The sequence below is a fragment of the Amyelois transitella genome, chromosome 5 (genome assembly GCF_032362555.1).
Source record: "Amyelois transitella isolate CPQ chromosome 5, ilAmyTran1.1, whole genome shotgun sequence".
In the NCBI taxonomy this organism is placed as follows: domain Eukaryota; kingdom Metazoa; phylum Arthropoda; class Insecta; order Lepidoptera; family Pyralidae; genus Amyelois; species Amyelois transitella.
Window position 1 is genome coordinate 535,172 of NC_083508.1, and position 12,890 is coordinate 548,061.

Consider the following 12,890-nt stretch of genomic DNA (forward strand, 5'->3'; position numbering starts at 1 on the left):
ATGTATGTATGTTTATCCCTTACGGGGTTGTCAGAACTCACAATCTCAAGAGACTGAAAATCACATTAAATTACACATTTAAACAAACAGAGTATGTATGTTAGACTAGTTCTATTCATAAAGTGTTAAGAACACTGCACTGTAAAACTAATAATAAAATAAAATAAAACCAATGAATTGAATGAATGAATGATTGAATGAATGATTTAGAATTAGGTTTAATTTTTTGATTAAATAACATAGACGTAACGTTTACTTCAAACCATTATAATTTTATTTTCATTTATAACGGCATATAAATCTCACCATACATTGAAAACTCTCAATATGACGTTTTTAGTAACCAATATTGTTCAAGTTCAGATGATTAAACAGAAATAAAATTATCATAAAAACTAAAATATCTTACCGGTAAAAGTCCAAGATTGGGATTATATTTGAGTAGCTCAGCCACCACGGCCGCGTGTCCTTTGTGGGCCGCTTTGAACAAAGGGGTTGCGCCGTCCTGGAAAGTTAAATTGCAATATCATTCAAGCCTCATAAACATATACTTGTGGCGAAATCTATACGCCACAAGTCACAAAAAAAAATAGAATCACGATACGCTATCATTCGTAAACAGCGAAAAACCTAAATCGCGCAAGCAAAGATTTCACAGATTGTAGCTATATATAAAACCTCCGACACGACATCGTCTGTCGCGCGGTTCCCCAGGCATAACACCAGCCTGGTGGAAGATCTTCCCTTTGGTGGCGGTCGAGCCGAATCACCGCTCCCGCTGCATACTATTAAATAAATAAATAAATATATACAGGACAAATTACACAGATTGAGTTAGCCTCGAAGTAAGTTCGAGACTTGTGTAACGAGATACTAACTCAACGATACTATATTTTACAATAAATACTTACATAGATAAACATCCGTGACCCAGGCCAATCAGAAAAAGTTCTTTTCTCTTCATGTCCTGGCCGGGATACGAACCCGGGACCTCCGGCGACACAAACAAGCGCACTACCGCTGCGCCACAGAGGCCGTCAAGGTAAAATACATACATACATATGTTCACGTCTATATCCCTTGCGGGGTAGACAGAGCCAACAGTCTTGAAAGGACTGAATGGCCACGTTCAGCTATTTGGCTTAATGATAGAATTGAGATTCAAATAGTGACAGGTTGCTAGCCCATCGCCTAAAAAAGAATCCCAAGTTTGTAAGCCTATCCCTTAGTCGCCTTTTACGACATCCATGGGAAAGAGATCGAGTGGTCCTATTCTTTTTTGTATTGGTGCCGGGAACCACACGGCACGTCAAGGTAAAACATAGTGTGAAATGTGAATGGGGAACCTCTGACTGACCTGTCTGACCTGGTCAACATTGGCCCCGGCGGCCAACAGCGCCCTGACCACGTGGTCGTGACCACACTGACTCGCGATCCACAGCGCGGTGGCGCCGTCCGCGCGCTCCGCGTCCACGAGCGCGCCGCGCGACAGCAGCAGCAGGCACACGTCCTCATGGCCGTTCTGCGCCGCTATGAACAGGCAGGACGCTTTGTCCTGGAAACGGTTGACTTGAAGCCTTTGGAAACCTTTACAATTCATCTAGATTCTACCGTCTATCTGTAGCATGCGCGCGCGAAAAATTGTCGTTGTTTCGCTTTTTGTTATGACGTGAAATGGGACAGCAATAGTTTTTCTGGATTCAATTTAATTTTAATAAAGAACAAAACTTATAGAACAAAATTTATTTAAATAGATTGCTGATGTAGCAAACTTTGAATTCAAAATACAGTTTAATAATTTTGAAATGATTAATAGATTTTAACAATAATATTTTTTAACTAGTAATTAGTTTGTTAGACAAAGAAAATCTTAATATTACTCATAATAAATGGTTTTTAAATTCAAAGAGAGGACAAACTCAACTCAATTACGAAATAATACTTACGTTTATAAATGGAAACATTGTCCTACCTTCATACAAGCATTGACGTTAGCTCCCCGACTAATAAGCTCCTCGACTACCGGCAGGTGTCCACACTGGCACGCCACGAACAACGGAGTACCACCGTCCTGTAACATTGAATCGGTAAAACTTTAAGTTTTTAGTAAAAAAAAGATAGATTTTTAAAATTCTGACTTCCGAATGATCTTAAAAAAATATACTTATGTAAAAAATTTACATTGGTCACAGAGCTGATCGTTCTCTGATGTAGAAATAGCTTTATCTTAAAGAGACTCTTTTAATAAAAAATCTATCAAAAGCATTTTATAGTGTCTCTCATCTAAGATTTTCTTTGTAAATATAGATATACGTCATAACATGATTTGGTTGGTCAAAATATATTTTCTTAATTTCTATAATTGTTAAGCATTTTGTAAGAAATAAGTCTGCGTCTAGTGTAGTATATCTATAGCAGGTGCTCCTCAAGGATCAATCTTTGGTCCTATTACAAACAAAGGCAACCTATGAAAAGATAATCTCGTATTTGCATGAAAAATTAAATCGATTTAAAAGGAAGTATGGCAGAGAGATTGATATATTTATAGATATTTATACAATATAATCATGCAACAAAACCACAGGATAGCTTGGACACGAATGCCATGTATTTGAAAGATGCGCGCGCATGGGACGCCGCACCACAGATAAACAAGAACATAACAAGGAGTTTGTATAACATTTCAAACTTCTTTGAACAGATACGACTAGATCTTTTGAAGTAAAATCGACCCTAAGACATGTACATTAATATACATAAGAAAACATTTTGGAATTATAAACACAATAAACAATGGTAAACTTACCGTGCTAGGCGCGTCAATGGCCGCTCCCGCGTCCAGCAATAACCTGGCGATATCCAGGAACCCGCCCTGAGCTGCGAAGAACAACGCGCTCGTTCCTGTCTGACATCAACCGTCACATTTCATCATCATCATCATCATTACAGCCGTAAGACGTTCACTGCTGAACAACTGAGAAGCCCTCCATAAGCCTCTCTCAATGACTGTTGAAGGCGATCTGCCGCGGCGGTCTTCATCAGATTTATATAATTGTACCGTCATAATTATAATAGAGTTGTAAAATAATCAAATTGTAATGATTTCTGAAATCTAATTATGATATATAGGAGTTTAATAAGAAAAAGATTATATTTTATGTTTTAAAATAACATGCAATAATCTCTATAATTCGAGTAATTCATTAAGTATACCTGAGTATTTCAGTAACCAATTTCTGCTTAAATTGAGACTGATTCATTAGAGACAGCGCAAACAGGACTTAAACCAAGAGAATGATAACAATGATGGTGTGCCGTGTGGTTCCAGGCACCAATAAAAAAAAAGTTTAGGACCACTCAATCTCGTTTCTATAGATGTCGTAAAAGGCGACTAAGGGATAGGCTTATAAACTTAAGATTCTTTAAGGCGATGGGCTAGCAACCTGTCACCATTTGAATCTCAATTCTATCATCAAGCCAAACAGCTGAACGTGGCCTATCAGTCTTTTCAAGACTGCTAGCTCTATTTACCCCGTAAGGGATATAGACGTGATCAAATATATGTATGTATGTGCTGCCGTGGTATAACTAAAATGCCGTTATCTGACATCAGGATTTACACCTTTTTTACCATTAAAAAAAGAAAAAAAAATCTCTTTCGATCTGTATATACGACTTTTTGGTACCTTTAAGTCATAAATAGGCGTTCTCATTGATGAATGGCATCAGTTTAACCGCAGTTTTTGACGTTTTACTTAAAACAAGGATTTGGCAGATAACGGCATTTTAGTTATACCAGGGCAGTGTGTTGTTTCATACCGTTCTGCAGCAGGCAGGGTCGGCTCCCTGCGCCAGGAGTTCCCTGACGCAGTCCGTGTGACCCATTGCGGCTGAGAGAATCAGCGGAGTTGTTCCATCCTGAAAATAAATCATTAAATATAATCATTATGGAATATTTTTTATTATAATCTCAATTCTATCATCCGAGCCAAAAAGCTGAACGTGGCTTGTCAATCTTTGCAAAACTGTTGGCTCTGTCTATCCCGCAAGGGATATAGACGTGACTATATGTATGTGTGTATGTTTTATTATAAACTCATTGATGGGTTGGGGCTGTGATGAAACTCATACTGCTTGGTCTGACACCTGTAGTTCCAACTTAGAAAATAAAAAGATTTCCGAAAAAAATATATCTTCAGTAGCAGTACCTACATACATACATATCATCACGCCTCTATATATACCTTCCGGGCTAGACAGAGCCGACAGTCCCGAAAAGACTGAAAGGCCACGTTCAGCTGTTTTGCCCAATGATAGAATTAAGATTCAAATAGTGACGGTTGCTAGCACATCGCCTATGAGAAGAATCCCAAGTTTATAAGCCGATCCGTTAGTTGCCGTTTACGATAACCATGGGAAAGAAATGGAGCAGTCCTATTATTTTTTCTATTGGTGCCGGGAACCACCATTAAGATGATATATGTATGTGCCGTGCAGTTAGTGGACTAGCAACCTGTCCCTATTTTAATCTATTTCCATCATTAAGCCAAACAGCTGAACGCGGCCTGTCAGTCATTTAAAGACTGTTGGCTCTGTCTACCCCGCAATTGATATAGACGTGATTATATGTATGTATTTTACTTTTCTTTATACCTCCTCACTTGCAGTAAAACTTCCCGAATATAAACTTCCAGTTCAAACAAAGACGCGAAGTGCGTCTGTTATCTCGCTGGTAATAAAACAGATCTCCTAAACTTACTTGATGATGCAAGTGCAGCAGAAATAGATACGCTGCGTTTACGAGGCGGTAATCACGGCCCGGTTTATGGTGTGGAGAGATGATGGACACTTCACACAAAGAAAGCATCATCACACAAGCAACTTTGTCTGAGTCACAACCTGCGCTCGTGATGACACGCGCGACGCATTTTTAACATACATACATACATATCATCACGTCTTTATCCCTTGCGGGGCAGACAGAGCCAACAGTCTTGAAAAGACTGATGGGCCGCGTTCAGCTGTTTGGCTTTAAGATAGAATTGAGATTTAAATAGTGACAGGTTGCTGGCCTATCGCCTTAAAGATGAAGCCCAAGTTTATAAGCCTACCCCTTAGTCGCCTTTTACGACATCCATGAAAGAGAGAGATGGAGTGGTCCTATCCTTTTTTCTATTGGTGCCGGGAACCACACGACGGCCCTTCTTATCGCGTGAAAAACTATCACTATGCCGTTTCGCGTCCAAATAAAAAGCGAAACAGCCATAGTTTGTCGCGCGATGAAAACGGCGTCGCGCGGGCCATGCTAAGCGAGGCAAAAGTGGGAAGTCTAGTATAGAGTCGCCTAGTAAAAAATTTGCATTCGGAAATCGGCTTAGAAGATAAGGCAAAACTTTACGTAGTCTTCTTTGTCCTGGCATTAATGCGCCCTTATTCCCTTAGTCGCTTTTTACGACTGTCACGTAAAAGAGTATTCAAGTTGCGTTTACAACACGACACTAACGTCAAAATATCAATCTCATCTAAAACCGTAATGACTTGACCGAGGAATTTACCCGGGACTTTCTGACTTAAAAGTAAGCACAATTACCACTATGTGGCGACATGTAACATGTCACAATAATAAAAAATTCAATCGCGCGACGCTAACAGCAAAAAACCTAAATCGCGCAAGCAAAGATTTCACGAATTGGAACAATATATGTATACAACCTCCGACACAACATCGTTTGAGTCGCGGTTCCCCAGGCATAACACCTAGCCTGGCGGAAGATCTTCCCTTTGGTGTCGGTCGAGCCGAAACATCGCTCCCGCTACAACTATGTCAAAGAGACCGACAAATATTATTACAAACTATAGTCACGCCTCGCGTCTTCGCCCATAGCGGAGTTATAAATAGCTTATTAACAGAACAGTAGTTGCATTGAGCTCACCCACCATAGCGTAGAATCTAGATCGCTAGACCGCTATAATGCACTATCATCAAAGTATAATTAGAGTGCTTATAGTGTTATTATCGCGTTACATGTCTGGCAGGAGAACACATCTGATTGATTGCGATGATAATTTTTTGTGCAAACTTCACGTTATTAATAACTGTTTTGATTGAGGATTACTTACAATAACTTGGTATAGATTAGCCTCAGTTAATTAATAGCCTTTATATATGTACGGTGATGTGTAGTTTAATAGTAGTGTAGTTTGTTCAGCCGCTCCTTCTGAACTATCGCTTTGGGTAACTAGCGACCCCTCCCCGCTTCCTCCCTATATATAACCTTATGAACCTTCTTCTTGAATCAATTTATCTAATAAAAAAACTGTATCAAAATCCGTTGTGTAGTTTTAAAGATGTAAGCATACATACATAGGGACAGACGCGGGAAGCGACTTAGTTTTATATATTTTATACCAAAAAAAAAAAAAAAATTACTTTTTTAAAGAATAACAAGGAAATATTTGATCAAGATTTATAATACTTACGTAATGCTCATTAAAGAGTTAAAAATTAGAGTGAAACTTGTTGTATGAAAGTCATTTTAAGGTAAACATTTACCAAAGGTAATTTAATCGAAATAAGACCGAGTTTATAGAATGTCCAAGGTATAATTTAGGTTTAGGTTTATAGACTTTTATTCTCATAAAAACATATTTTACATCACTTACAACATAAAATACAAAAAAATAAATGTATAAGTTTTAAATATTGTTCCTTAGAAGTTTAGTTCATCAACCTGTCATTAGATGGCGTTGTTCGTTATTATTTTTATTTAGATTGCGCTATGGTTTCTCTTTAATTATTTGCTATACTTAAGTGTTTTTTCATGCAATATATTCTCTCGATCCAGTATCACTGGTTGTTTTATTTCGACACCAGAGGGACTAGCGTCTCAAAGCTAAGTATTGGATTGTACATTTGGTCCATTCGAGACGGACGAAGTGATCTTCAGTGGTTACCAAGCCGGTGAAGAAAAACCCAGTAGGGGCAGTGGATCGCTGCTCGGGTATTCATCAGGGTGCTGCTGATCCTCAAGGAGTGAGCGAGATAGCAGACCTGAAGACGGAACTGAAACGAGAATCCAGTGACGTCAGGAGTGCAGGCAAGGAGAGTGAAGGTGGAATACCTGTCATCTGTGTCTTCAAGTGTTGTGTAAAGCGGTGTGAGTGAATCCGCGGTTTACTGTGAGTACATTTATTCATACTATTATTCAAGCAAATTTAAATCTTATGTTTAAGGAAAAAGAAACTTGGAAAATTGCTTGACATTCAAGCTAATTTGAACTTTATTATATGGACTCTATTAACTTGTAATTTTCCTTAATAATATTAACTTAGAATAATTTAGCATATCTTACACTTAGAATAATTTGTTGAAAAAGGTTGAGACGAGGAACCTATGCCCAAATTTTAAAAAGTTCGTTAGAACTCAAACACTTGTAAAAATTTTAAATATTTTTAATGAGTTAAATTTGTACCTATAGAACAGAAAGATGGATGGTTTAATTAACTATCAAAGAGATATATTTACTAGAATTAACAAAGCTTATATTAACTTTAAGAAATCGCCAAAAGAACGAATAATTGAACCATATTTAGAAACTAGACTTGATAACATTGAACAACTATGGGTTGAATTTATGAACACCCATCAACAATTGATTAAGGGTTTTAAGTGGGAAGATATTCAGAACAGTGTTTACGGTCAAGAAAATATTTATGATAGTACGGAAGAAATATATATTGAGTACAAATGTTTACTTAAACGGTATTTAAATTCACTTAATGAAATTAAGGCCTCTAAAAATGAAAAAGGTTCAACCTCCTCATGTTCTTCAGGTCATGCTTCTTCTTCTTCAGTCAAGTTGCCAAAAATTACCATCCCCACGTTTTCGGGTAATTATAATGACTGGATGTCTTTTCGTGATTTATACGTGTCTTTAATTCATTCCAATAACAATCTTGATGACGTCCAAAAGATGCATTACTTGAAGGGACACTTGACTGGTGAAGCGGAGCTTCTTATAAGGCAAATACCCGTTACGGCGGCTAACTATATGCAATGTTGGCAGCAATTAGAAAATAGATTTAACAACAAAAAGTATATTGCTAATTGTATACTAAAAAGGTTATTTAGTCAGAAAGGTAGTAATGTTGAATCTGCATCAGCTTTAAAGGATTTGTTGAGCACAACTACTGATTGTATTAATGGTTTAAAAAATCTTGACATAGATGTGAGTTCATGGGATATCATAATAATACATATTGTTAATTATAAACTTGATGTTGAAACCCGTAAGCAGTGGGAGTTAAGTGTATCTGCTGATGAGTCTAATGAGCTTCCTACTTATAAGCAATTTACAAGGTTTTTGCAAAGTAGATTTCTAGCTCTTGAATGTATTGAACCAAAGCAGAGACACTCAAATCCCAATGAAGCAAATAAAATGAAAACAATGCATGTTGTGAATGTGATTTGTGAGTTGTGTTCTGAGAATCACAAAATATGTTTTTGCAAGAAATTTGCACAGATGAATTATAATAGTCGCCATAATTTCGTTGCCAATAATCGTCTGTGCTATAATTGTTTGGGTAGCAATCACACTGTCAAGGCATGCCGGAGTCCTGTCACTTGTAGAATATGTAAAAGAAAACATCATTCTTTATTACATCCATCTGGTAGCTCAGAGGGTCCAGGTTCTGGTGGGTCTGAAACGGAAAACGCAGCAACATTTGTAAATTGTGAAGATGTTGAGACACAGGAGGTAGATGAATCAAATAATGCTACAGAAAACGATCCAATTATTTCATGTCATTCATCTGATCATGTCTCAGTCCATAACCATATTTTGCTTGCGACAGCGCTCGTGGATGCAGAAACAACTAGTAATAGTCGGTTTACAATCAGAGCACTTTTAGATCAAGGATCTCAGGCATCATTTGTCACCGAAGCAACAGCACAGAATCTAGGAGTTAAAAAGATTGCTGTGAAGGGTATAATTTCAGGTCTAGAAGGTAACAAAAACGTGACTGCAAAGTACATGGTCGAATTTAAAATTCATTCAAGGATTAAGCCAAATGTTATTATTAAAGTGCAAGCTTATGTACTGAAGAATATTACCACATTTCTTCCAAGCAAAAGAATTCTTCCGGTGGATTGGGTAGGCTCAAACCAAATACAGTTAGCAGATCCTCATTATAACATACCGAATAAAATAGATGTATTATTAGGAGCAGACGTTTATGGGCAAATTATTGAGACCGGAGTAAAAAGGGGACCATCTGGGACTCTAGTAGCTCAAGCTACATCTTTAGGATGGATTCTTTCAGGTACAGTTAATAACTTACCATTGAAAAGCAGAAATGTGGTGACAATGCATGTGTGTGCTAATGATAATGATCTTCTCAAAAAGTTTTGGGAAATAGGAACTGATCCTAAACCCACAAAAAAAATATTATCAACAGAAGAATTGTTATGTGAAAATTTTTATAAGGAAACTACTTACCGCGATGATACGGGAAGATATGTAGTCAAACTTCCTTTTGAAGACGAACAACCTAAATGTGCCGAAGGAAACTCAAGGGATATAGCTGTAAGAAGATTGAAAAGATTACTAATAAAATTAAAAAGAGATGAAAGTATGAAACAAAAATATACAGAAGTTATTCAAGAATATTCACAATTAGATCACATGGAAATAGTACCTAAGGAGGAAATAGATAATAAAACAAATTGTTACTTACCTCATCACGCAGTTGTAAAAAATGATAGAAAGACAACGCAAGTTCGTGTTGTATTTGATGCTTCTGCAAAAAATCAAAATGGAGTGTCTTTGAACGATTCTTTAATGATTGGTCCAACAATTCAATCAGATTTACGACTTTTGTTATACGACATGCGATGGAGAGTATCTAAAATATGTTTAGCTGCGGATATCGTAAAAATGTATCGCCAGGTTAAGGTAACGGAACAAGATGCTGATTCCCAACGTCTGGTTTGGTTAGACAGTTCAAGTAATGAGATACAAGATTATAGATTAAAGAGACTTACCTTTGGAACTGCCGCTGCCCCATATCTAGCGGTGAAGGCATTGCAACTGGTTTCAATTGATGAAGGGAAGAATTTTCCTATAGTAGCTGAAATTGTAAAAAAAGACTTCTACATGGATGATTTGTTGACGTCTTGTGACTCTGTAGAAGAAGGAATTATTATATACAAGGCAATGAATGAACTGTTAAAACGTGGAGGTTTTCAGTTGCAGAAATGGATGAGTAATAGCAAAGAGTTATTAAGCAGAATCACGGAAGAAGTTAAAGAACAATTATACTTAAGATTAGATGAAGTAGTAAAATTGTTAGGACTTACTTGGATTCGTTCTATGGATGTCTTCCGTTACACTGTAGCAGCAGCAGTTTATATTCGTTTGATCGATAGTAATGACCATATATGCGTCACACTCGTCACCGCCAAAACTAAAGTGGCACCAATTAAACAAGTCTCCATATCAAGGCTAGAGCTGTGTGGTGCTGTACTTGTTACTCGGCTTTTAGTAGAAGTGGCAGAGATGTTAGGTATTTCCAAAACTAAAATAAGAGCGTGGAACGAATCGTAGAAAGAAGATGACTTACCTCCATATCGATGGCTGTTAACAAGTGTGGTTGCTAAACATCCAGGCGACGATAGAATTACTCGAGTCGTAACAGTTAAAACGCAATATTCGCAAATTAAACGACCAACTTCCAAATTGTGCATACTACCTATTGGTGAAAAGTGTGGCTAACTAATTGAACAAACTTGTTTAATGTTTTAAATAGATTATTCGTATAGTTTATAAATCAAACCATTCACCATACAATTGAAATGTTATGTCATGGTGGGCGGCGTTGAGTAAAAAGGACAAATATTGTCCTTGGTGGGCGGAATGTATAAGTTTTAAATATTGTTCCTTAGAAGTTTAGTTCATCAACCTGTCATTAGATGGCGTTGTTCGTTATTATTTTTATTTAGATTGCGCTATGGTTTCTCTTTAATTATTTGCTATACTTAAGTGTTTTTTCATGCAATATATTCTCTCGATCCAGTATCACTGGTTGTTTTATTTCGACACCAGAGGGACTAGCGTCTCAAAGCTAAGTATTGGATTGTACAATAAATAATATAATTTTGTTAAAATTTTCTCAGAATTTAGACCACACCTAGCGATGTTTGACAAAGATCGTGCCTAACGTTATCATAGATCATTATCGTGTTAGATAAGCTTTTCAAAAGTATCAAAAAGCTGGGTTTATCAGTTGCACAACATGTTAAACTTGCCATAAAAGTCCCCATGATAACGGTCTTAGCGTTAAGAAATACAATACTTACTAATTTAGCCGAAGAACTTAAACTTTGGAACGTAACAATTTAAAGTATTATAACTAGTTAGTGCTTAACGTATTTATTGAGCCTTACCTGTACCTACTGATAGTATTATACTTTAATTCAAATTCAAAATTTTCATTCGTTATTAAGGTACATTTCAAAGATCATTAATAATATATCATCATCATTATCATCGTCATATCTTTTGATTTCACAACATTAGTTGACATCATAATTTATTTAAAACTAAGTTTACAGCCGCTTTAAACATACACAACAATTAAATTTCACACTTTTCTTCATTACCACAACTTGCATCTATTTAATTTCTACCTGAAAATGTTGTTTCACATGGATATCAATTTGAACCAATGACCACACAGTAACGTGCACGCGTTTTAACCACTGAACCACACAGGCGATTGTCCGCTTACCTTGTCTACTTTTTACGCACGTAATTCAAGTTTCTTTTATTTCAAACCATTTTAATTTATCTAGTAAACAAGGTAAAAACATTACCGAACAAGCCCTTTCACATAATTTACTAATTATCGTTGCTGCCTCCCGTCCGCTTCGATGTTGACCATAGATATAACACTAACTAGATACCACTGGTCCATTCATCTGTATGAAACCGAAAGAGTGTTAAGATTTTCCTGCTAACTACGATGGCGAAATACGGTCCATTTATTTATTCAATTTATATAATTATTATGCTTTCTAGAGATTATATTATTTCCACTTGCCACGCTCTCTGCTCACTTGTGTTGTTTCATTACATTTATTAATCTTTATATGAAAGCTTTAGGGCACTTTTGACCTGACCTTTCGAGAGAACGTCCTTTATCTGATCGTGGTAGGTTTGTATTTTGTTTACTCAATACAACACAATAATACATTTTTATATTTTGTTTAATAGCTATCACATATTTTGCGAATAAAACCTCTTTTTGATTATATACTGGTTTATTGAGTCTTAATTTCAACAAATAACTCTTAGCACTTATAATAATAATTACAACGGCTCTCGTCTCGAGCATTCGTGTTTGTTTCTTGGATAATCAATCAAGACAAACTTCTAAAAATTTTATGCCAAAAGGAAAACTGTCATCCCCACTTGTTTCACACGAAATGTCGAAAAACGTTTAAATGTCTTCGATTGGTAAGGTCAATCTCCAATCATGTACGGACTACCATAGACTAAAAATTCAAAATTAGTTTCCCTGATTTGTTGATTCCATTTGACAAGTGAAGCTTAATGGTTAAAATAAAAAATACAACAGGTTGGAATCTTATTGGCTGATCTAAAATGGCGCGACGCTTCATGATTGGATGATTTGGTAACAAATGTTTACATGTTCGTGTTGTGCAATTATTGGAATGTTGCCTTATATTTATTAAAATGATATGTATCGATTATCGAATAATTAACAAAACAAGTCGATTTTAAATATTATTGGTAAAAATACTGAAGCAAACAGCAAATCACGACACTCGGCCGTCCTACTCAGTGCAACCTCCTGGTGCACTATAACAA

General features: G+C 36.5%; 1 protein-coding gene across 1 annotated transcript in view; it reads right to left on the bottom strand.

The window, feature by feature from the left end:
* Nucleotides 1–12,890, bottom strand: part of LOC106137649 (ankyrin repeat domain-containing protein 29) — a 53,238-nt gene that overhangs the window by 2,316 nt on the left and 38,032 nt on the right. The window contains exons 3-7 of the mRNA XM_013338513.2: nucleotides 3,820–3,918; nucleotides 2,807–2,905; nucleotides 1,973–2,071; nucleotides 1,358–1,555; nucleotides 410–505 (exon numbers count right to left, since the gene is read on the bottom strand). Of these exons, the coding sequence (XP_013193967.1) occupies nucleotides 410–505; nucleotides 1,358–1,555; nucleotides 1,973–2,071; nucleotides 2,807–2,905; nucleotides 3,820–3,918 (591 nt within the window). The remainder of the gene's footprint in view (nucleotides 1–409; nucleotides 506–1,357; nucleotides 1,556–1,972; nucleotides 2,072–2,806; nucleotides 2,906–3,819; nucleotides 3,919–12,890) is intronic.